Source organism: Urocampus carinirostris, chromosome 8 (genome assembly GCF_059441175.1).
Source record: "Urocampus carinirostris isolate Australia breed hairy pipefish chromosome 8, RoL_Ucar_1.0, whole genome shotgun sequence".
Lineage (NCBI taxonomy): Eukaryota > Metazoa > Chordata > Actinopteri > Syngnathiformes > Syngnathidae > Urocampus > Urocampus carinirostris.
This window is the reverse complement of record NC_142356.1, coordinates 23882634-23909968: the sequence shown is the minus strand read 5'-3', so window position 1 is coordinate 23909968 and position 27335 is coordinate 23882634. Positions and strand designations below refer to the sequence as shown.

The window sequence follows — 27335 nt, the reverse complement described above, 5'->3', positions numbered from 1 at the left end:
ATGTAGTTTTTTTTTAGAAATAAAAATCAATACAAGGAAATTATTTTGGACTAAAGTTAAAACTCTGCCATTTTCAGTCAGATATCCCATCAATTCTTATTATAACGGTTCTTTGGATATGCAATTTCATTGTGTATCATTTAGAGCCTCCTAATAGTAAAAAACGTCATTTAATAAATCTAAAATACAATTGATTTGAATATGCAAAAGTACGCAAAATATATAAGTGTTTCTAAAAACACTCTTTTGAGAAATTAATATTTTACATAACATGGGACTTACCTACAGTGAGCTGGCATGATTTGTTCGCCATCTTGCATCTACGGGTACCCCAAGAACTGAATACCTTGTGAAAAATTTTACAAAATAAGAGAATAAAATTGCGCTTTGAACACTTTAGGTCTTCATCGTTTGTATTAACACTCCACTTATTGAAACATAAATATTTTGTTTGTTTGTACATGATTCAATTGTTTGTTTGTTTGTACATGATTCAAATTGAATCGTTTCTTGTACATGATTCAATTGTTTGTTTGTTTGTACATGATTCAAATTGAATCGTTTCTCCGGCGCCGTCACGAATGGCAGCCACTCCAGCAGCTCCCGTGTTATTTTCGATTGTTCTCAGCTCAGGGATGCTGCTGGAAAAGTGAATTTCCCTTCGGGGATTAATAAAGTATCTATCTATCTATCTATCTATTCATCAAGGTGCTTGTTTTCGGTTTCACTACACAATACAGCAACATCTAGTGGTCAAATATTACACAGTGCCCCTATAAGTAACCTTAAACAAAGCAATCCATGGAGACAGAATTAAATCATTTATTGCTTGAAGTGTCACCATGAACAAAATCACAATTGAAAGTGATTTACATTCGTCTGTTTAAAGAGATCAGGTTTGTTTACCTAAAAATGTATAAATATAAATGTATCTATTCCAGTTTGATTGTTTCCCGTCAGGCACAATATTGTGAATTAGGCAATTGGAGTAAAGGTTTTCTGAATTGATGTGTAACAAAAAAGGATGAATAATGAACTTGTGTAAAGCTTGGATACAAATATTTAGAATCTTAAAACGTGCACCCAAACACCACGTGTGAAATGAAATGGCTACGTAAACATTATGCCTTGTTATTTTGAAGGCTTTTCGTGTCCCACTAAACCCACACTCGCTCTTTTACTTGTGACTTGGAACTTGGCTGGGGTAATATTCAGACACACTTTCAAGCAGTTGCCAACTACCCGGACCGACATTCTTTTCATGGACTATCATGACAATGCTAAATGGTAAGCAGAGCTGCAGTTTCTTGGATGGATGCACAGAAAGGCGGCAAATGATTAAGCTCAACAACATGCTTTACACTTTTTTCGTTGCCCAGTATAACTCCCTACTGCATTCATGGTTGTGATTAAGCCAAAATAGATGTACGTACTTTGTTGTGATGTGGCTGCAGTTGGTGGAATGGACGCAAGGTTTTGTGCACTCTGAGGAGAGTGATGAGCAACAACAGTATAAATATGGATGTTAAGAGGGGACTGTATGAGAGTGGGACTGTGCCTGTTTGTAAGGTGCAGTCTTGGAGCCTGAACGCAGATTTGAGAATTAAATTAAAATGTTTTTGAGATGAAGTTTTGAGGAGTATGCTAGGATTGATAAGATTGGATTGATTGAGAAATGAAATTGTGAGAGCCAGAACTGTAGTAGTAGTGGGTTGAGCAAGCGTGTGGATGAGAGAGCACTTGGTTGGTTTGGACACATGGAAAGGATGGATGAGGAGCGAATGTTAAAGAGGATCTACAGAGCAGAAGTAAATGGAAGGAGACCAAAAGGAAGGCCGCGATTGACGTGGATGGATGGTGTTATGAGTGCACTGCAGGAAAGAGGTCTAAATATAATGGAAGCTAGAGCTCTTGTTGGTGATAGGAATGAGTGGAGAGGTGTTGTAAAATGATAGTAGGAGGTTTAGACGTGTTCTAAGGGATGAGCAGGGCACCTGTATGATGCGGCAGTGGTAAACCAGTGAAAGTTGTCAGGCCCTGCTGTTGAACAGAAGAGTGTGTTGTGTCACCCTGACACGAGTGACATGGCCACTTTTCCTGTGTCCTGTTTTCATCTGGAGGGACGAAAGCATGACCGACTTTGATGCCGAGGTGTTTAACTTGTTTGGGTGTTTGGGCATTTGGGTTGGCCATGGTCCAAAAAAAAATTGTGTGTGTTTTTTGCTACCTTTCCCCTCGTTTTTATTTTTTTTGTGCTTGTCTTGCTGTCGCTCACCCCTCTCGAGGGATATGACCAGGGTAGATAGATAGATGTACTTTGTGCTGGCGTTGCATTTTATAAACTCAAATTTGTAAAGCTACAATCATAGCTGCATACAAAGATATGTGCAAGTTTCTTCTCTGAAAAAGTATTAGGAGATGTACTGGTACTTTCATTTGAACCGTTTCAAAATATGAACATCACAATTGTTGCTTTTAAAACGTGATGGCGTAAAGGCCCCCTTGTAACAGACCGTGTGAGCTGATGTCACGATAAATAAAACACAAATGATACCCTCAACCAAAAAAATAGCACAGAGAAAGATAACTTAAATCACCCAACCACCTTAATTTGCTTATTTAGTCCTCACAATATGTACACAACATTAAATAGGCCGCAGTGACCAATGGCTTCGATCATAAAAATTCAAAGGTACCAACAATAATGATGATCATATCAATCTCACTTTCTGAAGTTTAAAAATGTCCACAACTGGATTGTGCTTGCTGATGCTAATGTTGACAACATGAGGCCAGGCTGGAGTCCGAAATAGTCACCCACCCTGAGGCGATTGATTTAAAGGGGCCGGTGCTTGCTAGCAAAAAAAAAAAAAAACACGAAATTAAATAAATAAAATTATATATTTGACATGTCTTTGGTTGGTGGCCTCATGACTTGAAATATCAAAAGTCTTCATAGGAAGTTGAATTACTCTTCCATGGGAATGTAAGACAAGATGGAGTGCTCTTGGGCCAGGGCGGCTAATTCCTTAAGGAACTCGCTGAAGATGACAGTGGCGAAAACGTCAGTCCGCTCGGCAGGGACGGATCTCGGCTGTGGGGGAGGCGAGCTTTTCATGATGCCGGCGCCTCGCACTCGATTGCTTTTGTCTGAGGAAGAAATCGTTAAATGAATTAGCTCAGGGGTCGCATGGTTGAAAAAAAACCATGCGGCCAGATTAGTCATTAATGGCACGAAAAGTGAGCCTTAGCTGTAGGTCTGGGAATTTTTTGGAGGCTCAAAATAAAATGATGATTATGATTCATGGGTGTGAGATTCAATAATAAAATGATAATTGAGGGTTTTTCTTCCTATTTTTTTCCCCTTAACCAAGATTTTATCTCATGTACTGTTGATCAAATGAGCATTTGTAAAAAAGAAATATTAAATTCATTGCCACGACAGTTTATAAAGCTCAGGGTAATTCATGCAAACTGTAAAGTGACAAAATGGCACACAAACACTAATGTACGTGCAAACGATTTAAATGATTGATTTCATTATTTATAAGTCTTTGTTTTTTGAAGAAAATGTTTACCTGAATTTAGCTACTTTGCTGTTAGATTTAATATCTATAAGAGAAAGGCGCTAAAACTTTTAAACTTCTGCAAAGACACATAGGTACAGACACTCCCTACTTACGAACAAGATTCTGGACAATAAGTTGAATTTGTTTGTAAGTTGCCTCAGTGCTATATTTTGTATGTTTAAGGTTTATATAAATATTTTTAAGGCTTGTATAAGTAAACGGTATTGTTTTGTACTAAAGAATAAACAGTTCATAAAATAATGTGCTCTATAAAGATAAATAAAGTTGAGTTTAACTTACATTTGGAACATGCGCTTCAAGAGGTCCTCCTCCGTGGTTGAAAGTGGCCGAAAAAAAGCGTTCCGACCACTTTCTCAACCGCATCAAGCTTTCTTATTCAAGTCAAGTCAAATTTATTTATATAGCCCTTAATCACAAAAATGTCTCAAAGGACTGCACAGGATTACAATTACAAAATTACACAATCACCTGATCTTAAACCAGCATATTCTACTTTTATTTCAAAAGAAATGGCTCGCCTCTTCTTTACACTTTGTAACAACCATATTGAATGGATGCACGAGATATTAAACAATAAAAACGTCAAAGTTCTTAGAGCGCTAGAGATACAGTATAGAATGTTTACACTTGAACGAGGAAGCAGATTTCTTCCTCAGGGTGGAAGCTGGGTGACCTCTCACAGCGTCACACGCCAGTAGCGGTGGAGAGAAGCATTACAGTAATGTCCTGTACTCGGAAAAAGGTGCACACAATACAAAATCTAACTTGCAGCATTGTCCAGATATTTTTCGACAACCCGAAAAAAATGTTCATAACTACCGTTTGATGTAAGTCAAATGGTCGTCAGTAGGGGAGCGTTTTTGGATTGCCTTAAATAACGTGTCTGTGACTTTTATTTCAAAATATCAATGAGATAGGTTTCCTTAATATTGATGAATGGTTAATCAGCAAATACAGCTTTGGGAGTCATGCTTCGTTGAATCCGTTGGACATATTTAAAACTGCAAATAATTGTTTGAGTGCCCCATCCGTAACCAGCCCCAGAAAATTTCTCATCAGATCAACACGATACACGTAAGTCACCCACCCATTTTGACTTCAAAACGGCAAATCTTGCTGAAAGGTGAAGAATTTTCATTGCTGCACAATACAGCAATATCTAGTACTTAAATATTACAGTATCTATTTTGAGTAAAATAACATCAGGATGGGTATTTCCTCAAATGTTCACAGGTTAATGAACAGTACTCATTAAATACAGCTACAGTGGGCCGGGCTTCTTTGAGAGTAGGGCATTATTTTGGCAAAGTCAAGTGGACATATTTAAAACCACATGCCATTGTTTGACGTGATGTGGCTCATTTTTCTCTTTTGCATTTCTCTCAGCATTGTCTTGCGGGCCAGATGAAATCTGTTGGTGAGCCTGATCTAGGCCGTATGTTTGATATCCCTGCATTATCTAAACCAATGCAAGTGATTGATTCTGCATGTTGTTGATTGTTATAGTAGCTCCCTCACCTGCTTCTCCATAGAGAGTGTCCCTGGTCAGCAGCCAGTGTTGCGCAGCAACAATCAGCTCCGGAAAGTCCTTACTGCTAGCGGCTATCTGCTCAATCTGGTTCTTCACAGTGGCCAATACCTAGCAGGGAATAGAAAATAGGTGGCAGGGTTGAGAACAATTACAGTACCTGGAATAATAAATAGGACGATCGCTTTTAAGGGCTATACAAATAAACATGACTTGATCTAAAAAGATTCATTTGTGACAGCCTTAAACTGGAACTAGGAATAATTATCACCTGATAGAGGGAGCGGACGGTGGGCTGGAACACCAAGTTGGTGTTGAGGAGAAAGGATCGTAGCAAAGGCTGAGGGTAAGCCGCCAGCTGGGCCAGAATGCCCGTAAGCAACAGGTTGACGTGCACAGAGTTGGACAGAATGTTCTCTAGCCGGGATAAAAGGACGCTGACAAACGGACCTGAGAAGTTTGAGCAAAGAGTTAAAGTTGACTGCAAGCTTTATACTGCAAAATGTTCAGTGAGAATATTGAGGCAAATGGCAGAGTTCAAGGAACTTTTATACCTACTTAAAATCAACTCAAATACTTCTGATCATAAGGAGAGCATTGCAAAAAATCCACAGGAAAAACTTGCATATTAAAAGCAAATTTTAAGAAGTAGTTTCAGTCAGTGTTCATTTTTGCAAAGGCTTTTAATTGTATTTATCAAACCAATAAGTTTAAGCTGTAGTTTTTAGTATATTTTTCTTATTCTAGCGAGATTTGTGTTTTATAACACAATGATTACTAATGCAAGGAGGCTTGAGCTGCAACCGTTTTCAGTCTGATCTTCTGTTTTTGCTTCATAATAAAGAACACATGATAAACAATTCTGGTGGTGTTTAGGGTTTATCAGAAACCATCAGTAGCAATCAAGTAGATCGCAATGTATCAACTAACCTGTGAAAGGTGCCGAATGACTTCTTGCAGAGCCGTGAAACGACGACCAAAACGGTGATGGCAGCTTCTCTGCTTCGGGCGTCTCAACCGAGAAAGAATTGAAGTCCATTTCCTCGTCTTCTTCAACATCTTCTACTTTGTCACCCTTTACTTCGTTGTCAAATTTTCCAGCTTTAGCGGTTGAGTCACCATCAAACGTTCGTATGAGCTCCTCATACTGAGCCAGAAGGTCCCCGCCCGCGTCGGCAGGACTTTTAGCATTCCCTGGCGGTTGCTCCTGGATCAGCCCATTCTTTTGGGCGTGAGGGTATTTTTGTGCTGCCACATCAACAGCTGTGCTGTCTGTTTTGGCAACCAGATCATAGACCTTGATGTCATCTTGGAACTCGTTCTCCTCAATGTAGGAGCCCTTTACCAACAAAATGGCAGACTTTCTCATATCCTCGATGTGCTGGGGGGCCTCGGTGGAAGGCAGCGGCACCGGTGTAAGTCTGGGTTCAGTTGTCTCGGGCGGACACACGTCGTAGCTGTCGTCCCACTCCAGCTCCAACTGGTTGGACGGCGGTTTAATTTTCAAGCGCTGCGCCACCATCGAGGCCGGCACCAGCGGGGCTCGCCTCCATGCTGCCGGCTTCTCCAGGACGCCCGCTTGGTATTTCTCAGGAGGGGGGTCTTCACCATCATAAGCTGCTGACCACACCTGGCAAGCCCTCATGCAGGCGGCAATGCGTTCATGGGCGTCGTCCAGATAGTGAAGGTAGCTGACATCCAAATAGATCTCGGAACCAATGGTGCATGAGGAATTGCCAACAGCGTCGCACTCTGTGGTGATGTCATTTTTCTCAGCTATGAGAAGAAAATATAAAAGAAATCTAAAAATGATCCTTGATTTACTTATTTGAGTCTAGATAATGAAAGACCTGCCTTTGGAAAATAGTATAGATTCCAGCTGTCTGAGCGGAGGCGGGCTTCGCTCGGGGGAACAACAGGACGGGGTCAAAGCCAGGATCCTGGCCGCCGATGTTGAGTAGAAGTCCCGTTCACGCACGACGCGCCGCTGACTCAACATCATGTGATTGCACGGAATCAGGTACCTGGTTATATATATGGTCTGTTGTGCATAACTTTTTTTATTTTCTGTAATAAGTACATGTACTGTATTTATTAACGTATAACCTAAAATAAACTCAAAGTTTGAGAGCGAGGGCTAGGGTGACACGTGATCGAGGGAGTGTGAAACCCCCTCTGCGCAATGGTATGCCCCAGGGCCTGCGTTATGGTGGGTGATGTCATGTCGCACTCGGGTTTTCAATACAGGTTAATTGAGGATACGCTACGGTTCTCACCCTTATTATTATTATTACAGCTTATACACACACAAACAACACGCTTAGATGTATTAACATATGATTTGGGCAATGATTTACCAGGCAAAGATATCACTGACCACAATCGCAAAACAATGAATCCAACCAAATCTCTTGACCCTCAAGAGACCAACGGTCTATTATTAGTATCGTAAATTCCGGACTATAAGCCGCTACTTTTTTTCCAAATGTTCAGCCCTGCAGCTTATTCAGTGAAGCGGCCAATATATGGAATTTTTCTAACAGCCACCAGCGGCGCTGGATTACAATAGGTAAGTTTAAGACTAGTAGAATATGTGCGCCAAGAAAGACTGCAACCTTTGAGTTTATGCATACATTGTCTGTTAAGTAAAGGTACGTCCCGATAATGAGGAAGACCCCCTTGATGGCAATAGTTATGAGGAGGAAGTTGAGGACGATCTACAGTGATCGTCTCAATTACGGGATGCTTTCTTTTGGCAGACACGTCAGATGCATTGCGAGCGTGATCCTACTAGCGTGTTGGTACCTTTTAAAGGCACGGTTTGGGATGAAAGTTATATTATTATTATTAAAGCTTTGAAAACTCTCTCGGTGTACCGTCTTTCTTCGTAAATATGTGTAACCATGTATAATATGTATTTGCAACTGTATATTTTTGTAATGTATTTAATTTAGAGATTTATTCTGTTATGTGTTCTACGGGCCAATCAAAAAGAAGGGGTGGCGCAAACGCGGGCTGATAGGAATAAGGGTAAAGCTGAGTTACCGGTAGATCTGTCTGTTGTCGCAGCGGACAATAGTGGATATATATTTTTCCCACCCTTAACTTTGGAAATAAACATTTTGTTTCCTTGGATTACTTTCAACGGGACCCGGACTTTACAAGTCTGCATTATACGTTAATTACGGGTATCATTTTCCATTCATGATGCCGACGGTAGTTCTAGGATTGGGCACTACTGACTCTTAGATCGTGTTGGTAGGACGCTAGGAGTCTAGGACCTTGACTCAGCCTCTTGGCTGAGAGCAAGTGTCTCGGCACATTGACTTTGTAGTGTATTATGATTTGACGAATAATGGACATTTGATAAAGAATATAGACCAATTAATTTCTACAATATCACAATCGTCGAGTTAGAACCCTGGTCTGGGTTAAACTTGTGATTGTGTCATAAGTTTCAATGCGGTCCCACGCGGGTTATACAAAGGTGCGGCTTGTGTAAGAACAAAAGTGAAAAATCACTTTAAAAGTGGTGGGTGCGGCTTATAATCAGGTGCGCTCTATAGTCCGGAATTTATGGTAAGAATTTGAGTGGACGAGCTATAATAAATACAGTAAAATTTTGATGGCTCATGCACAGAGGCAAGGCGTATCTAAGGAAATGGTATTCAATAATCAAATACAGCAACAGCAGACTTTGACAGATACTGCCATTTCTGAGAATGAGAATCTGCTGTATTGCGTAGTTTTTGATTATTAATTACTAACTACTTTAAATCCCCACTACGGGCCAAAGAAGTGGGGAAGATATTGCATACCCAGCAGTTGGGTTTAGGTTCTGATGGCCCCCAATCCTCCGTATGGGCAGCCATGGGTGGGAACGCGAAGAAAAATGGGATTCCGGTAGGCTGAGCGGGATGAGACAGTAGGATGCAAAATGTTGTCAAAATGGAGGCAACCCCGTGAAAGAGGTTTGTGTACCACATCTTCCTGCCGCGCATTCGCCGCTGCCGCACCCTGGTTACCTCGCCTCAACGTTAGACAACCACATTGCTTACTTTGAGACGAGAGAAAGTTAAACAAAATTTCATACTGACAGATAATCGAAAGGGGTGCATATTATACACGTGTGTGCGCTAAACTTGAAAAAATACGGAACGTTTTAAGGCAGCAAGGTTACCTGAGGATAAGTTGCAGCATGACATCTTCGCATTGCAAACCAATGAGAGTACGGAAGAGTGCCAGTGAAACGACACCCAGCTGGAGAAACACAGGAAAATATTTCAGGTGTACTTCGTATTTTGTCTGGAGAGTGTTTGCTTAATAAAAGCGAAAGCGATGATCTGAAAAAACATGTTTAATTTGTAGGTGTGCCACTGTTGACTGTTGGTAAACACAATTCATTGACACGGCAACAAGAAAAGCAAGTTGGGGTGGACTGGTTGTTGCCATAGCAACAGTCTTCAACTATGCATTGTACATGGGTCAAATAACAGTTGATCACAATTATAATCAGAAGATATCCTAAAGTAGTTTGGTCCTTTCTAAATACAATAGGAGGGGGTTCCTCCATCTTTCTGTGCCCATTCAAACTAATTCACGGGCTACTAAAACTTTTGACTGCTACTGTTAAATGCTTGTTTACAAAAGCGCGCATTTGATGTGCGTTTCTACCACATATGTCAAAGTCATAGCCCGCAGGCCACATCAGGGCCCTGAGGAGGCTTTCTTCAGCCCCTGAGCAATTTTGATTCTGTATTGTACATACTGTATTTGTTTATACATTACCTAGTGGTTTTATTAGGCCACTTTTGGCTAAATATAAAACATAAGCTACTGAAGGGGGCGGCACAGCGGCTGACTGGTTAGCGTGTCTGGGGTCATGGGATTAAATCCAGCTACCAGTCTTCCTGTGCGGGGTTCGCATGTTCTCTCCGTGCTTGCGTGGGTTTTCCTCAGGGCACTCCGGTTTCCTCCCACATTCCAAAAACTTGCATGTCAGGTTAATTAGCTGGTCCAAATTGTCCCTAGGTTTGAGTGAGCGAGTGTGTTGTCCGTCTTTGTGTGCCCTGCGACTGGCTGGCAACCAGTTCAGGGTGTCCCCTGCCCGAAGATAACTGGGAGGGGCTCCAGCACCCCCGCGACCCTAGTGAGGATAAGCGGTGCACATAATGGATGGATGGAGGCTACTGATGGTGCCTGAATACCAGCTTCTTTCATTTATTATTCATGTAATGGGGATTTTTAAACTAAGGAAATTTGTATTTTGTGCCTATTACTGACAAAGCCTTAATGAAATATTGTGTTGTATATCTAACCACATTGGAATATGGTAGCTTTTTAGTAGGTTCAATTATGTTCACAAGACTATAAGCGTTATTTTAACATTTTTCAACATCCAATCGGTCCGGCTCTCTGCTTGTAATTTTTCATTTGGCCCTTTACTCTGTTTGACTTAAACACCACTGGTCTACACAGTTTTCACCAACTGTAAAAGTTCCATCATCCTTCATATGAGTCAGTATTATTACTATCAATCAATTTCATAATGAAAATGTAGTCAAAATGGGATGTTTAGTGCCGGATGTTGACAAAAGCCTTCCAAACTAACCTGAAAGGGCGTGTTGATACGACTGACCAACGTGTCCAAAATGTGGACGTTCTCATGGCGGTGCAGCAGGACAAAGGAGAGGAAGGTTTGCAGCAGGGCCGGCTCACTGATGGTTCTCAGGAAAAGGTCCAGGTATGCTGTGGTGGTCATCACTTCCTCTAAGGTCAGCTACATGACAGAACAAAAAAAAAAACATTACATTAGACCAGGGGTGGTGAACAAGTTTGATACAAAGAGCCGGAATTTTTAACTGTGAGACTCAAAGAGCCACACCACGCACTGACCTGCCATGACAGACAGACACACACAAACACACACAATTAAAAAAATTATTTCCCATAACACCCTCCTCTCCTTACAATATAGCAAGTATTGTTCTTGTGTTGATTTCAAGGAAAGTGTCCACCCTCAATACAAACAAAAAAAAAACTAAACATGAAACAAGGCAAAGAGCCACAGTATATAGAAAATATGATGAGGCAAAGAGCCGCATTCTTATTGACCGGGTCTCGAGCTCTCGAGTCACGTGTTCGCCACTCCTGCATTAGACAGTTATTCCGCTTGAAAGCTCAGCTTGCATTGACTCACCGTTTGGAAATAATGATTATACCGATTAGACAGAGCTGCTGTTAGCAGAAGTCAGAACAATTATTTAACATTAAAAAGATGAAAAAAATAAATACAATAAAATAAACCTATGCATATAAACCTTGTGGAGAGCAGGTGCGAGCACAGGCACAAGGAAGCCATTATAGATGTAACCCAACAACTGGTCTCTGATATCAGGATGTGCTACCTGTGAAATAAAGAGAGGAGTCAGCAATAACATTTCCTTTTAAGTTGAGATACAGTATACTAATGCTTGTACCTGAATAACGGCATTACAGAATTCCAAGGAGTTGAGGAACTGGACCAGGGAGGGCATGCTGAGCCATTCATCTCGGTGCAAGCAGTGCCATTCGTCACTGGGTGGTTCCAGCTTGGTAGGGAGGGACGAATACAGACCACTAAGGCCAGTGGCAAGAACCTGGAGCAAAGGGAAGTCGATTACTGGTACTTTCTACTTATCTATTGGTGGAGAAATGAAACAATCTGTCGGGAGTGTGTATCATTTTTTGCCACTTAAAACCTTTAAAATAAGTGGCATCAATCCACATGAAAAGTAGAACAGTGCAAACAGTTTTACAGAGTTTTAAGTTGATTTAATGTCCCTAATGAAAAATGTGGTTAACAAAACACTGCCACTATTGTCCAGTAATGCCAAAACCAGCAAAAACTGAGGGTTGGTAAATCGCTATTAAGTGTGTCGTGCACAGCAAGTAAAACAGCATGTGGTGTGTGCCAACATGAATTAGATTTCCTTCTTTGATTAATTAATTCAGTGTATTAAAGGAACAGAACAACAGCATTAGTTGCGGTTTATCCTCAGTCAGATTATCCTTGTATAACTAGCCAGCCAAGTGTCATTCCAGGTTGTCCAGCAGATTTTTTTAGACCCTCTTTTGCGCCATGTCTGAGACTGGGGCTACAATGGTATTGGTGTACAATGGCATTAGGAATTCACAATTTGCATAATAAAATCCGACAGACACGTGTAAAATTCAATGAAATAAGATGGAGCTAAAGCTGGGTTATAACAGATAGATAGATAGATAGATAGATAGATAGATAGATAGATAGATAGATAGATAGATAGATAGATAGATAGATAGATAGATAGATAGATAGATAGATAGATAGATAGATAGATAGATAGATAGATAGATAGATAGATAGATAGATAGATAGATAGATAGATAGATAGATAGATACTTTGTTCATCCCCGAAGGGAAATTCACATTTCAGGAGAATCGGCTCAATTTTGGCACCTCCAAATGGTTGTAAGGATGCATTTATTCGCGCCGACTTTGGAATCGTAATCCAAACTAAACATTGAGATTTATAGTACAATTATTTTTTTGTTGTTGACTGGGTTTATTTAACTCTATTTTTAATCATTAACCTGGTAATAACATAGTCATAACATGAGAAGTTATTTGAAAAATGCACATGAAACTGGGAGCCCTTTGCGCTAATTTGAAACAAAAAGTGTCTCTCAGCTTGAAAAAGGTCAGAGACCCCTGTGTTTAACAAATGCTGGGCCCTGTACAAACGTTTTTTTTCTTTGTTTTTTTAGTTTTTTAGTTTTTTAAATGTGTAATAGAGTATTTGAATGGGTTATAAAGGTTTGTACTTTCACGGATTCTACTTTCATAGGTTCTTTTGGGAACGTATCCACGTGATAAATGAGGGTTCACTGTATGAAGAATAGGTGAACTTTATGATTATACAAACATTGCATCAAAAGTTTATGGAAAATTCGGTAAGAATATTGACAGGGGAAAAAACTGATTATTACTGCATACAGTAAGGTTAAAGAAGCACTGACTGGGCAGAAGAAGGTGTTGTGCACAACGTGTTCAGCCACTCGCTGGTTCTCTGCTGACAAGGACATGATGAGCAGCAGCGCGTCTCTCGCCTGCTGGCCCACGCCGCCTTCTCGGTGGATGAAAGGGATAAGCAGCGAGAAGATAAGAAAATTAGCTGCGCCTTGGTCCTCGCTGGTGTGGAAAAAGAGTTCCAGGACAGACGTATCCTTGGCCAGGATGCAGCAGAGCTGATGCAAGAGGAGCACCAACTGGGCCTCCACACCGGCCGCCCCTCCTGATCCCGAGCATGCAGATAGGAGCATCATGAGGGGGCGCAGCACAGGCTTGTGGTGGAGGAGTGGCTGGCGGGACTGGCAGACCAGCATCTCGTACATTTTCAGTTGCTCCAGTTTCATGGCGTCCGTGAACTCGCGGCGCAGGCTCCACACGAACAGGCGCTCCATCACGTTCTCCAGGACCACAAACTCCAGGATGGGGCCCATGGCGCCCGCCTGCCCACAGTCCTCCTCCATCAGCAGGAAGAGCATGTGTTCCACGTAATTTTGCACTGCGCTGGCCTCATCGCCTGGCACCGGGCCGAAACGCGGCCCACCACCCAGGCCTAGCGTGCCTAACGAGGGTGTGGAGGGTGAAGAGCCGCCACGCAAGGGGTCATGTTTTTCCAGGATCTTCACCACCTGAAAAGAATAAGCTAGAATTTAGTGTTCATGCACAACTAAAGTTGTCATTTTGGTGGATTGGAAATAGATATTAGTTTGACAAAAATTGGTTCAAAAATTCACTGCATGCATGAATATGACCCAACTTTTGGAGTTTAATGCAAAATGATCCTATCTTTTGCATAGTTAGAACTTAAACGTGTTTTTTTTTATGTTCTGTTTTGTACAACACAGCACATATTTTGGATTGTGTTAAATACTTGGCTTCAATCCACAACCAAATTTGTACAGCATTATTTCGCAAAAAAAAAAAGGCCTTAATTTAGGCGTATTTGTATTTTAAACGTATACAGGGTGTCCCCAAAAATGTATCCACACTTTGACTTTAAATAGACTTTTTTTTGTCTATTCAGATTTGGTCTTGGAGAAAGAATAGTGAATAATGTGCTTGTGCAAAAAAAAAAAAAAAAAAAAAAAAAAAACATTCTGAAATTGTGAAAATAAAGTTCAAGTGCAAAGACATCTTGGGGCATCTATGTATGGAACTCCATTTTCAGATTTCCGGAATGTTTTTAGAACATTCTTTGTACAAACGTAAGCCCAGTATTTGCCATTCCTACTCCAAAACAAATACTTAAATAGAAAAATATGTTTTGGCTAACTAATGTCAAAGGGTGTATTTTGGGACATCTTGTACATCACTTAATTTCTTTAGGTTGTTTTCAACTGGTTGAAACGTTTTTTATCTTGAGTTTAGAATACAAAATGACACAGTCTTGGAGACTATTATGAAAGCTTCTGAAATCGACTAAAGTACTAAATGTATCCTAAATTGGTAATATTTTAACATAATAGTAATTACTTTGGACTTCAGTATAATAAATTCATTGTTTATTGTGGATTAATTGATTTGGTTTTATTTACAAATACATGGGAAGAAAATCATCTTGAAAAAAACTGACCGCATATTAAACTACAATCGTAATATTAAGCGTAAATTCATAAACTTGTATATTGTGGTCTACCTTCATAAAGCAAATTGGCATTGATGTTGAAAGGAAAAAGTAATTCTGCATTGTTTAAGCAATGATTAGCTTTTATGTCAATATACATACAAATACAATAAATATACGTATAACACTGACAGGTTAATAATAACACATGGTACGATTCGCAAGCACGCTTTCTTTATTCTGTGCAAGCAGTTTCCTTCCTTTGAGTGTACATAGAGACCACCCTGATGACAATAGTAAGCCTCTTCCTTAGTCCTCCACCTTTGCTGTGGCAACAAACAAATTACGTATGTGGGTCGATGGAAACAGGAGCCTGCTGGGAGTTTAGCCACAGGGAATAAACAGCACTCTAACGCCAAACAACCAGGAACTATTTCTACAGGATGACGATACATGCCCTTATTCCTGGACACGTTTGCTTTTCATGAAACTGCCAAAACGCGAGTTCCCATGTATCCGTTTTTCACTTTATAGGAATTTATCAGAAGACAACAGAAATATGTCTAATGCTGACACCCCACTAAAGTATGAGAACATTATTTTGGAAACACACTTTTCAGCAGTGGTGGGCCATCAGAACAAGCCCTTCTCTGCTGGCCTAAAAAATATCTGAATCAGGTGATACAATATTTTGTCCAAAAATACTTATTAAAATATTCCAAATTGTCTGTCAGCTTACTTTCACTTCTTTTGGTTGCGCTGCCTTAAGAGGTGTGCTTGTGTATGTATGAATTCAACCAACCACTTTTGAACCACATTTGTAAGGGTCAGAAATCTACCTAGCCTTCAAGTTTGCAGGTTGCGGTATAACAAATGAGAGACAATAAGGGTGTTTGTTTAGCCAATCAGATTTAGAGTTGGCGAAGCAGCACCTGCTAACGGGCCTTGGGAAACCTCACCGGTTTCACAATCTATGATTGGTTAGGAGGCGGTAACGGCAGTATAACAAAAAAGTGAAGAAAAGTATCCTCGTGTTCACTGCTTCTGTCGAACGGATATTTTTAGCCCTAAATCTTGTGCTAGAAAGAAGACTGGGCAGGCTAGCCCTTCAGCATAAGCTTCGATGGCGATCAAAAGGGACTTTTCGATGGAACTGAAACACACGGATTGTATTCTTCTTGAGGAAAAAAAAACATGGATATTGTGCACAAATAAAAATGATTTTTGTGTGTCTATAATCCTAAATTGCAATTTCATGAAGTTATTAATGATGTTTTTTTTTTTCTTTTTTGTCGCAGCTTTAACTAGAGTAAATATTTTATAGCTATAAAATAGTTATTGAGGGTTGGAGTGATTCCTATGTAGCACCATATCGCTTTCCTGTATTGAATTACCTAATGTGTTTCTGTTAAGTGAACTTAAAAAATAAAAAAAGTGAATCTACTAGTAGTTGAAGCATACTCAAGTTTTAAATAGGTCAACCTTTGCACTTATGCACATCTGGAATGAAAAAGAAACATTTCTAAAGATGGGTGTTTCCCCATGTAATTTTTCAAGTACAGATCCTTGGAGATGATGCATGACGACTTTTGGGAGGATTGCTTTTACCACAAAATGTGTTCTGAATGCAAAGTAACAGCTAAATATTATACCACTTGTGGGCGTGGTTGAAGCGTTGCTAGTCGTTCTCATAAGGGTGGGCAGGCAAGCTGAGACACACGTGGCAACGCTGCCAAGATTCCACTTGCAAGAGAACTGCAGCGCAACTTTGAGTGTTGTCGGGACATGGCCCGGGACACTGCGCTGTCACTGGAGCGACAAATTCTCTTTACTGGGCCTCGCCTCAACAGCAAAATGGCAAAGTTTGAGCCTCCTGGTCCAAGCACCAACATTACTTTCCTCTTGTTATTGCCTTTTTAAAACGGTTGTTTTTGGTAGAATACTTGAATGTGTTGCATCATTTTTCATTTCATTTTTAGTAATCACTGTTTAGCGTTAATAGACCAGAAAATATTGAACTAATGCTGTGTTAAAAGAGTGGAATTTCGCCGGACAAAAAAGTTTTTAAGGCACTCTTAACAAAACAACATTGAAAATGATATGGCATTTATCCAGTGATAAAGTGTGTGGGCGCTCTCACCGCCTCGACCCAGGTTTGATTCCTGTTGTATGCTATCCTGATTAGCGGCACCGATCTACTGACAGTAAAACTTTTTGTACGTGTTAGTTTAATGCGCCTTATGTATGAAAAATACCTGACAAAAGACTTTTTGGTAGGTGCGCCTTATAGAGCGGAAATACTGTAACCTGACTAGAACAAGTTGACCTTTTACATTAACTAACTTTTTTAACAAATGGCAAAGTGTGACCCCCTTTTACATCCTATGTGTGCTTATTGGCATTCACCTGAGCCCAATGGTTCTTGAACACAATCATGCAGGTCTCTGGATCCGCCCCTTGGAGCACCACGGAAGGACCATCTGAGTTTCCGTTGACGACCATGGAAGCCATGGTGGCGACCGGTCTTTAAGCGTCTCTCAACATGTCATGGGAAGGCATCTCCGACTGGGACTGCCGGAACCGCAGGAGACAGACTGACCTCAGAAGAATGGCTTTGATAAAAAGACAAAAAACACAAGTATCAGCAGAGGGTTTTATATTCCTGGAGAAGGCGCAGCACAACACTATGCGCTGTTCTCTGTCTGCGCCGTGGCGCTGCAGCTATGCAAGGCATGCAGGAACAATAACATTAAAAGTCACATGACTGGGTGGAGGAGCCCACTCTGGGCCGAGCTGTCAAATTGCTTTCGGAGCAGCGAAGACGTCCTGGAGATTGAGCCTACATGCCAATTGGAAGTAAAACAAATTGTTTGCTCTGTGCTGACTGTTAAGCATTAGCTGCTTGGCAAACAGATATATCTGTAGTGTTGCATCATATTTAGGAGAGTGGTTGTTAATTTAATTGTGGAAAATACACACATTTACATGTTGGTTTTGAGAACAGGATTAGACATGTATGACAGCTGTTTGCTTTGACAACCCTGTTTAACCAGCTTGAACGTTTTACTCATATTTCTAATTAGCATGCAAGTTTTTGATTCTCCTGAGTATATGTGTTGATTTGTGCATAATTTTGGATTTATTCTGAAAGAATTACTACAAATCTGTCCACAACTTTCGACAGACTACAATTTCGTTCTTGTCAAAGTAAAAATGTATCCATAACAAATGATACTTTATTGAATATTCTTTTTATAAACAATTAGATTAGATATACTCCTTTCAGGGCAGCACGGCGGCGCAGTGGTTAGCGCGTGTGCGGCACAGTTCTGAGGTCGTGGGAACCTCCTACGTGGGTTCAAATCCAGCTCCCGGCCTTACTGTGTGGAGTTTGTATGTTCTCCCCGTGCTTGCGTGGGTTTCCTCCGGGCACTCCGGTTTCCTCCCACATTCCAAAGACATGCATTTCAGGTGAATTGGCCGGTCCAAATTGTCCCTTGGTGTGACTGAGCGAGTGAGTTGTCTGTCCCCGTGTGCCCTGCAATTGGCTGGCAACCAGTTCAGGGTGTCCCCTGCCCACTGCCCGATGACTGCTGGGATGGGCTCCAGCACCCCCGCGACCCTACTGAGGATAAGCGGTGCATCAGATGAGATGAGATACTCCTTTCAAACATTTGTACTTTATATCTAAATTAATCTACTTCCCTACTTTTTCCTCATCCTCTAATTTTTATGATTACAAAATACTTAGATTTTTTTTTTTTTAGATTTTCTCTAAAAAAATGTTTAAAGCACAGCATTATTTAAAAAAACACAATTTTGTTTAACTGTATTGTTTTTTCAAAGAAGTGGCACAGACAACATCACCCCAGAATTCTTAAAAAGGACGACTTTTTTAATTATGCTGTCACTTTTTTGTTGTAATGTAACCACTAGAGTGTTGTAAAGACTGACATTATTCTAGAACAAATAAAAATGTACCGTATTTTCCGCACTATAAGGCGCACCTAAAAGTCTTATTTTTTTTCAAAAGCTGACCATGCGCCTTATAACACAGTGCGCCTTATATATGGCTCAATATTAAATTCGCAAGGTCTCGCAACTACGAGAAACAGCCGCCGACTCCATTTTTCGCGCTGTGCATACTGGGAAATATTAAACGATTGGTAGTTGCCGGGGCTCGTGTTGTATTTGTTTACTAAGTGGCAAAATGGCTACCCCATTAAACTGCTTAATTCATATTCAACAAATACAGTATTTGTCTGAATCCAGGGTTATGACTGGTGAAGATGTAAAGCACAATTTACCTTAAACAAACTCAGAATTATTCAGAATGTCACGTTTGAGAGAGAGAGAGAGCGAGAGAAAGAGAGAGAGAGAGCGAGATTCTCTTTCATACGTGCATTTGTAAAAAAAAATGGCTCCTGTTAAGAGACACGCGTACAACGCCGAGTTTAAACTCAAAGCGATCAGTCACGCAGCACAACACGGCAATAGAGCGGCAGCGAAAGAGTTAAACTTAAATGAATCGATGGTACGGAAGTGGAGAAAGGATGAAGATAAGCTCCGCCAAGTAAGGAAAACTCAACAAAGTTTCCGTGGCAATAAAGCAAGATGGCCAGAGTTAGAGGAGACACTTGATCAGTGGGTTGTTCAACAAAGAGCGGCAAGCAGAAGTGTCAGTACGATAACTATACGTATGAAGGCAACAGCGCTGGCACAGGACAACAACACCGGACGTGGACACAGCAGAAGAAGAATTCGAGGGATTTGTCGATGAGGAGCTTATAGAGTGATCTTTGTTTTTCTTTTGTGTGTTTACGTTTTACATTTTACAGTTATTATGTTATTGCTTTATTGTTATTGTTTTGCACTCGTTGTTTTTGCACATTACGAGTGTCACTTTATTGCGATTGCACTAACGTTTCATTTAAAATAACAGTATCAGACGTTTTTTTCTTTGCGTGTTGACTAAATGGACAAAAAATAAAATGATATGTCGATGTTGTTCAAAGATGTTAAAGATGTGTAACGAAAATGCTTTACCTCAGAGAAAATAATAAAACGGCTGTTTATTTATTTTGGGAGTGAATGGAGTTGTGGAAAGCTTGTTTGTTAATAAAGTTAGACCTTTTTGAATGTTTTGTTGACATTCCCTTGAGCGTGGCAACATCTAGAGGTTGCATAACGTAACTACATTCTCTACTGTTGTCAAGTCGTCACATTTATTTACCGTAAATAGCCCTTAATCCCAAAAATGTCTCGAAGGACTGCACAGGATTACAATTACAAAATTGCACAATTACCTGATCTTAAACCAGCATGCACTTATAGAGCCTTATAATGGGGTGCGTCTTATGTATGGCATAAGTTTTAAAATATATCATTCATTGAAGGTGCGCCTTATAACATGGTGCGCCATATAGTGCGGAAAATACGGTAATACCAACAATAAATAGAACCGTTTTATTTGTTAGACTACTGCTTTTCTCCCTTAAAAAGCGCCTACCGTTTTAAAAAAGAAAGGCTACCGCTTTTTCAAATTTAAAAAGAGCAAAAATCCTGACTCGAGACTAGTATTTTAGTCTACGGCTGCTTTTTTTTTTTAACAGAATAAACCGCTCCAACAGTCGCATTAGATTTAGGATTTGGTAAAGCTCTGCCACTTTCAGTTTTAAACAAGGACATGCTGTTTGTTTGTTTTTAGACAATATGTGATTGGAGCGTAATAATAGAGAGTGCAATAAAATATACCACTTTTTAATGTCACAAAGTTGACATGTATAAAATACTGGCAGCACAATTATTGTTTACCTAAATTTGGTCGTCATACCATTGTAGGCAAAAGTACTTATTTCTGCATTGACAAGCTTCCAAACGTTTGCAATAAATCTCACATTACAACTTTTGTAACCGTACTTGCCTTGTCCCATTGTGTAGACAACAAGCTCAAAATAAAATACCTAACTCAAAGCCTTCATAGTATAAGTCATGAGGCACATTTTCACAATGGGAAGGAACCGTAAAGCCTTCATGACATAAACAACTCTTCCCCTCTCGTCCAATCACACTGCTCCATTTTAAATAACCCACTGAGGGGGATCAAATTGTTGCCGTCTGTTTGGAATTCCACAAAAGCAATACTGTTGTGGTCTTACCTTATTTTGAGCATCTTCACGCAGGAATGCAGTTGAACAAGCCGACCTCATGGCACGCCGGCTAAATGAAAACAGGGAGAGAGACAGTCAGTTTGGGACTCTTTGCGTGAGGTGCGTGGGAGGCGAAGCATGCTGGGAAATGACTGAACGTGAGTAAGATGCTCTGAGAAGCACATGGACGTCAGGGGAGGAGACTAAACAAGGGGGTGAGAGACAGGCCATGGGGAAAGATGACGACTTCCATATGTGCAGCGGGAGGAGCGTTCTTTCTAACCCCCTTCCCCCAAAAAAGGGCAACGTCAGCGCTTTCTCATCACAGCATTCCTTGAAGGAAGTCCTCAACATTCCTAATCAGAAAGACAATACGGGCATTGTTCCTTGCTGCAAGAAAAGGGGAAAGCAAGGACAGAGGGACAGCTTCTATATCTTCCAATGTGGGAATCGGGTCACATGGTGTGATGTTTTCGCGCTCTTGTCAAATGAGTGTTAAAATAAACGCTGTGGGCAACTAGGTCAACGGCAGCCCAGGAAAGAGTTTGTTTTTTTTTAAGAGCCAAAGCTTTTGCAGCCCTGAGGATGACTTTCTGTATTTTTCATTTAGACACCACCCCATTTAGTCCTGTTTATCTTCTTCCTTCTTCTTCCACTTTTATGGTCAGGGCAAGGGAATGATTTTTCTAGGAATTGGGACCCTTCTTATTGCTAGCCAAGTCATGGAACTGGTTAAAGTAATCAACTGTAGTTTTTAACTTGCAAGCTGGAGAAAACTGTGTTTCATACTTGTTTATTTTTCCTTTGTTTCCCCTCAACCACCTCTGAATCCCGCCTGAGATTTTGCTCATTTAGAGTTCGAAAAAATGTTTGATAAAGGACACAACACTAACACCTATAATTGTTTAAATCCCTGCAACAAACGCTTAGCAATGCCGAATGGGGCTGCCTGATTTTGGGAAGAAATCTGATTGCAATTATTCAGACCAGTATTGCAATTTCGGTGCGATTTTCAATTTTAAAAGGAAAGTGCATTTTCTGTGCCAGTTTTGGGTTTTTTGAGAGTACTTAATGGTTGAATGCATGACCTACAACTACGTACACTTTTCCATGAGTGGGGTCAATAATCACTGGGGGAGAAAATAAAAATACTAATGGCACTATGTCATACACGTGTGTTATGAGGAATACTTGACAGTATTACAACTTTTTATCTTTAAAGATTTTGAAGGAAACAAACCCATGGGGTCATTTTTTATTCCACTTATGCATCCTAGGATTAATACTAGTGACATACTTTGACCCACCTGCGAGCCGTCAGACTGTTGAGAAGCAAAGAGGTGGTACCAATAACTGGTCTTTGGAGTCTCCAAAATGGCTACTTTTGGAAACGCTTGGGCACACCTTTAGAAATATGTGCAAAATACTAATAATTAATTTGTTTGGATTGTGATCAAATTTGACCGGGGACTAGGTAAGGCTTCATGAATTTGTCCAAGCTGTTTTCCAGCTAAGGTGCCCAGGCTACACTAATCTTGCATGTGATTGCAAAAAGATAAAAAAATAAAAACAAATTCAGGCAAGAATAAAAGCCTACTATTTTTGTGTGTTTCAACTTACATTGCTCATGTTAGTAGCACTTGCAGTAATTATTTCAGTTTGGGACAAAACTTCAGAGTGTTACCTCTCAAAAGACACCAAAACTGTCCAGATTCTCCAAACAATTCACCAACAGCATTCAATTTGGTTTGGGTATATCTTGGATTGAGATTTTAGGTGAATTTTACAGGATTGTTAAGAAGTGACATTTAAGTAAACAGTGGCTTCTTCTGAGGAGCTTTGTTAGGGTTTGCTGTCAACAAATCTTTGAAAAAAAACGCAGTAATATGTGATTACACAATCGCATTATGTCACATCGCCATGCCAATTAGATTTCGGTTAATCGTGAAGACCTAATGCCGAAGAGGCAGTACTAGGGAGAAGCTAAGGCACTCCCGACCTTTCTTCATGAAAGGAGGCTTATGTGCTCAATGAACATGCATTGCTGAAGAATTATAATGGAGGGGAAGAGAGAGTAATGGGATTTAAGCTTAATCTTCCATATATATACTTATAGCTTTCCTAATTTGCACATTCTTTATAATATCAATCAAACAACTCCTATAAAGTGCTGCTTTGCAACTGAAGATAAATCTATTCTTGGGTATCAGATCAAAGTTTCAACGCTTTTTGTCCTAACTCCTCTTTCAACACTTAACATATTCTTAAGGGATTAGATTTTATTTTTTATTTGACATTTTTATCATGTATGCTCAAAATAAAATTTAGCACTTCCCAGGTCATTAGCATGGCACTTATGTTTTCTACGAAGGAATAGGAATAACAGATTGTTGATTTCACTGGTATGATTAAACTTCTGCACTATTTGTGTTTTAACTGGTTGCTTGAAGGGAAACAACAGAGAGTGGCAATAGACAGCATAATCGTGGTTGCTATCTACAGTGAAGCTGCAGACAAGAGCCAAACAAACCAAAATACTACAAGTCCAGGACAAGACAGAGCTTTTCCAAGAACAGGGAAGGAAAAATAAGTGAAATTAGGGAAAAAAAATCTATCCGCCTTGAAGGATCTTTCCTGATCCAATTTAAAATGCTGTCAGAACTTTTACTTGCATATGAGTGCCATGTTCAAATAGCTCCAGGCAGGACGCTTCTAAAATAGTCTTGCATAACGCTCTTTCTCCTCACAAGTCGTAAGTTGTAATTCATTTTAGCTCAAAAGGAAGTATTGACAAGCTAGTAATGCTGACAGTTGCCATGACGACAAATGCAGGACAACTAAGGCAATAGTAAAATATCTAAAACCACATGTGAAGCTGCTGCAGAATGGTCAGTAGGGTGGTCCTTATTTTTCGACTTTTAAAATTTCATGCTCTGACCCCTTGAATATGTTCCAATATATACAAAACGTAATTAGGCAAAGTTTCATCAAAATCAAAGGATATTTAGAGGTCGCTCAAGGCCTCTGAAATTTTGGTATGAAAAATAAGGATTTTTCGCACATTATATCAGACCTAGTGTACAAAGTTACTTGTAACTTTTCTTGTGTTACAATTATAAGCAATGGACTGAAATTGGATGTTCTAAAACGCCGTACACATAGGGTTAAGATTTCCGTTTTTTCTCGAAAATTGCCAAAATTTTACCATTTTGGGAAATTTCAAAGTCGTTGAGCTACCTCTAAATATTATCCAAATTGTTCAAAATTGCACACAGTGTGTTTTTATCGATATAAGAACATATGCGGGGGGTCAGAGCCCAATATTTCAAAAAAAAAAATTTCGACCCCCATTAAGGACCACCCTAATGGTCAGTCAACACCATAAGGAAAACATTTAAAAGAATCATATCAACTTTTTTTTAAATTAAGTCAAAGGCCAGAAGTTGACGTAATCAGGAATAATGACTTATAATACCATAGTTCCCATGGTGACTAAAGATTAAACACTATATTCTATCTTATAAAAGTGGACTACCTAGTATTCCTCTCACGCTGTGGTCACACTACAGCTGCTGTGCTTTTGAGGTTGGTGAGATACGGTGGTATCCACGTATGCTGGTTTGTCTGAGAATAATATCAATAATGCATAGGCTTTACTGGGCACTTCTCCACCTATGCTTTTGCACACTCATAGAAAGATGAGTAATCGAAACCCCATGCATGTAAACACTGGCTACATCTAAATTGAGATGTTGTACAAGCACAATGTGGCCATGCCATGACGTCACCCGACTTTCATGTTTGTTTTAGGGTGGGTGTACAATAGACCTTTGTCTGCCTCAGGAATGTCATTGAAGGCTTGTTTGCATGTGGTACAGTACACACTGATTAGAACGCCATTTGATTTTAGCAAGGCAAGTGTTTAATATTGATTAATTTGTGTTGTTTTTTTCAATACATTTTGTTCACACAAGTTTAACTTCGGAGCGTTAACGATAGTTAGTTTTACCAATATTTATCTTTAGATTACAATGTCATAACTGGCAGAGTCCTTGTTTGATATTAAAATGTCACCTTTAAATGCTTTGATCATAATCTTGTGTTGTCGTTAAGAAGAAACACCTTTGTTTCTTTATAATTTCTTCACAAGGTCAATTTGGACAGCAGTCTGTACACAACGGTGTACTTGTCTTTGTGCTTGTTAGTTATTTTGCAGGATTACCTTAAAAGTGCAAAAAACTTGCTATTCTTAAAAAGAACAAAATACCTTTGTGGCAGGAACAATGTTTCCCACATGCATTATGGTGATTTCATTTATTCACAACAAATGAAATTGGAAAAAATATCTAAAACAGTTTCCCAGAGAAGCTAATAAACCTGAAGTTTTTGTGAGGGAATAATAAGGGAGGGAGTAAGGAGCTAATCCAAAACTCGGGACACAATTGATCCAGTCAGGGGCATCTGTTTGTGTGCGATTTTTATTTTTATTTTTGTCAAGTACTTCTTAACATAATAATTAATCTGTGCTTTGTTTTGCAATCATTATAAACAATGATAAAGTTACAGGGTTATGTAAAAAACAACATCAGCTTATTGTTTTGGCGAGTTTGTTTCTCTGCAGTCTAAATATAAAATGTTGGCCTTGAAAGTATTGTTAACGCCCTTTTACTTTACTTCATTTTTGTGTCATGATTATTTAAAAATTATGTTATCACTTTTCTATTTATTCTACTTTTTCTTATTGTGTTTAATTATCAAAGAGCATGAGAGGAGGGAACATAAGGATTAAATAGATAGAGCAATATCATTTTTTCCATTCAGATTGTGATACTGTAGTGTAAACCTTTTGCTAATATTCTATTTACTTTTTAACTTTCGCTTTGAAATAATTATTTAAAAAAAAAATAAACTAACACTTTTAATCATTAAACTTTCATTTTGAATTACTTACTGTATTTACACTATAGATTAAAAATCTGTATTTGAAAACAATTTTCAGCCTCCCACTATTGTTTTCTTGTCTTTTCTAGCTGCCTGGCCGGTAGGTAGGTGAGGGAGAAGGATGAGCCTGGTTGTTGCATCTGACACCTGGACTAGATGCATCCCGGCATCTTAAGCCTACTTCTTTGGAGCTGTCAATTGGACTATTTGCACGACTTCAGTTATGCAAAATCTGTTGTACCCTGGTCATCCTGGAAGGGGAATCCTGGAAGAGGAACTACCTCATGTGCGAGGTTTCATAATTTACCTCATGCTGTTTTGGTTATTCTTTGCCCTCATGTAGATTTTAGATCAGGGGATGTTGTAATGGTGGTCTGTGCAGCCCTTAGAGAGTCTCTGTGATTAAAGGCTACGCAAATAAATGTGACTTGACTTTACTTAACGATGGTGTCCATAACATCAACATATTCTTCTTGCTGACACTAACTTCTGTCTGAAATCATCATTGCAGCCTCTGTCAAGCTGCCTGTATGGCGCCCAAAATTAACTCTTCTTTTTTTCATCTTTTTGTGGTTTAGGTTGGCATTTGGACTGTATATGAAACAGTTCTTTTCTAAATTTCACCTTTACATCTTAGAATAAAATTGAACCTCGAGCACATGCATGAGATCACTCTCACTCTAATGACATTACTTTGACCTAATCACCCAAAAAAAGTATACATAAAATAAATTGTATTAATATTGTGCTATGAAAAAGCTTCACAACTAAGGACACATTCAGGTCTGAGTGCTATGGAATGACATTCAGCGTGACATCATAAGGTAACGAAACACCTGCATCACACTTGATATTCGAGCCACTCAAATCACTGGAAATAGAGAAGTAAGGATGTACTTATACCCCAAAGCCAAGAAACAAATGGAAAAACAAAAATCAAACACAATAGATTTTCAGACATTACATTAGGTAATTAATTATGGAAAATATGGGGAGTTTTGCTTACAGGGGGGTCTATCCCAACAAGTACAGTACTGTATCTTCGGTAACTAAAAATTGTTTTTTACCTAATGTGACAACGACTGTTACCTATGTAACAATAAAACAAATAAGCGTAGCAGGCAAAGTGTGTTTTTTAAATCATAAATCGAGCGTGGCGGCTAACGAGCTAACACACGCGCGTGTCAATCAGGTCTGCGCATGCGCACATCGTCACAATACGCAACAAGCCGAACTGGAAAAGTGGCGACGAATGTCAACATTTACTGTACAGCAAATGAGAAAGAACACACACGGTATGCGACACGCTTCTTCTTATACTTACACGGACGCAGAGCCACTTCCACAGCGTAGATATACAGTTTAAAGCGTTTAAATCCCGAGGATAATGAGGTCTTGACGTGGAGGAGAAACAAAGAGGCAGGGAACGAATTGACTGGAAAGGTAAAGAGAGGAGAGAGCCCAACGGATTAAC

The 27335-nt window shown here is 39.7% G+C and overlaps 1 protein-coding gene across 1 annotated transcript; it reads right to left on the bottom strand.

Annotated features, from left to right (window-relative positions):
* Positions 1 to 806: 806 nt before the first annotated feature.
* On the bottom strand, positions 807 to 27335 carry fhip1aa (FHF complex subunit HOOK interacting protein 1Aa). Its single transcript, XM_088342029.1, has 13 exons — positions 27186 to 27335; positions 20930 to 20990; positions 17178 to 17383; positions 13159 to 13836; positions 11598 to 11756; positions 11439 to 11525; positions 10730 to 10897; positions 9299 to 9378; positions 6973 to 7142; positions 6049 to 6894; positions 5390 to 5568; positions 5109 to 5229; positions 807 to 3150 (listed from the first exon to the last, which is right to left on the bottom strand). The coding sequence occupies exons 3-13, from the start codon at positions 17280 to 17282 to the stop codon at positions 2969 to 2971; spliced, it is 2775 nt and encodes a 924-aa protein (XP_088198155.1). The 5' UTR covers positions 17283 to 17383; positions 20930 to 20990; positions 27186 to 27335; the 3' UTR covers positions 807 to 2968.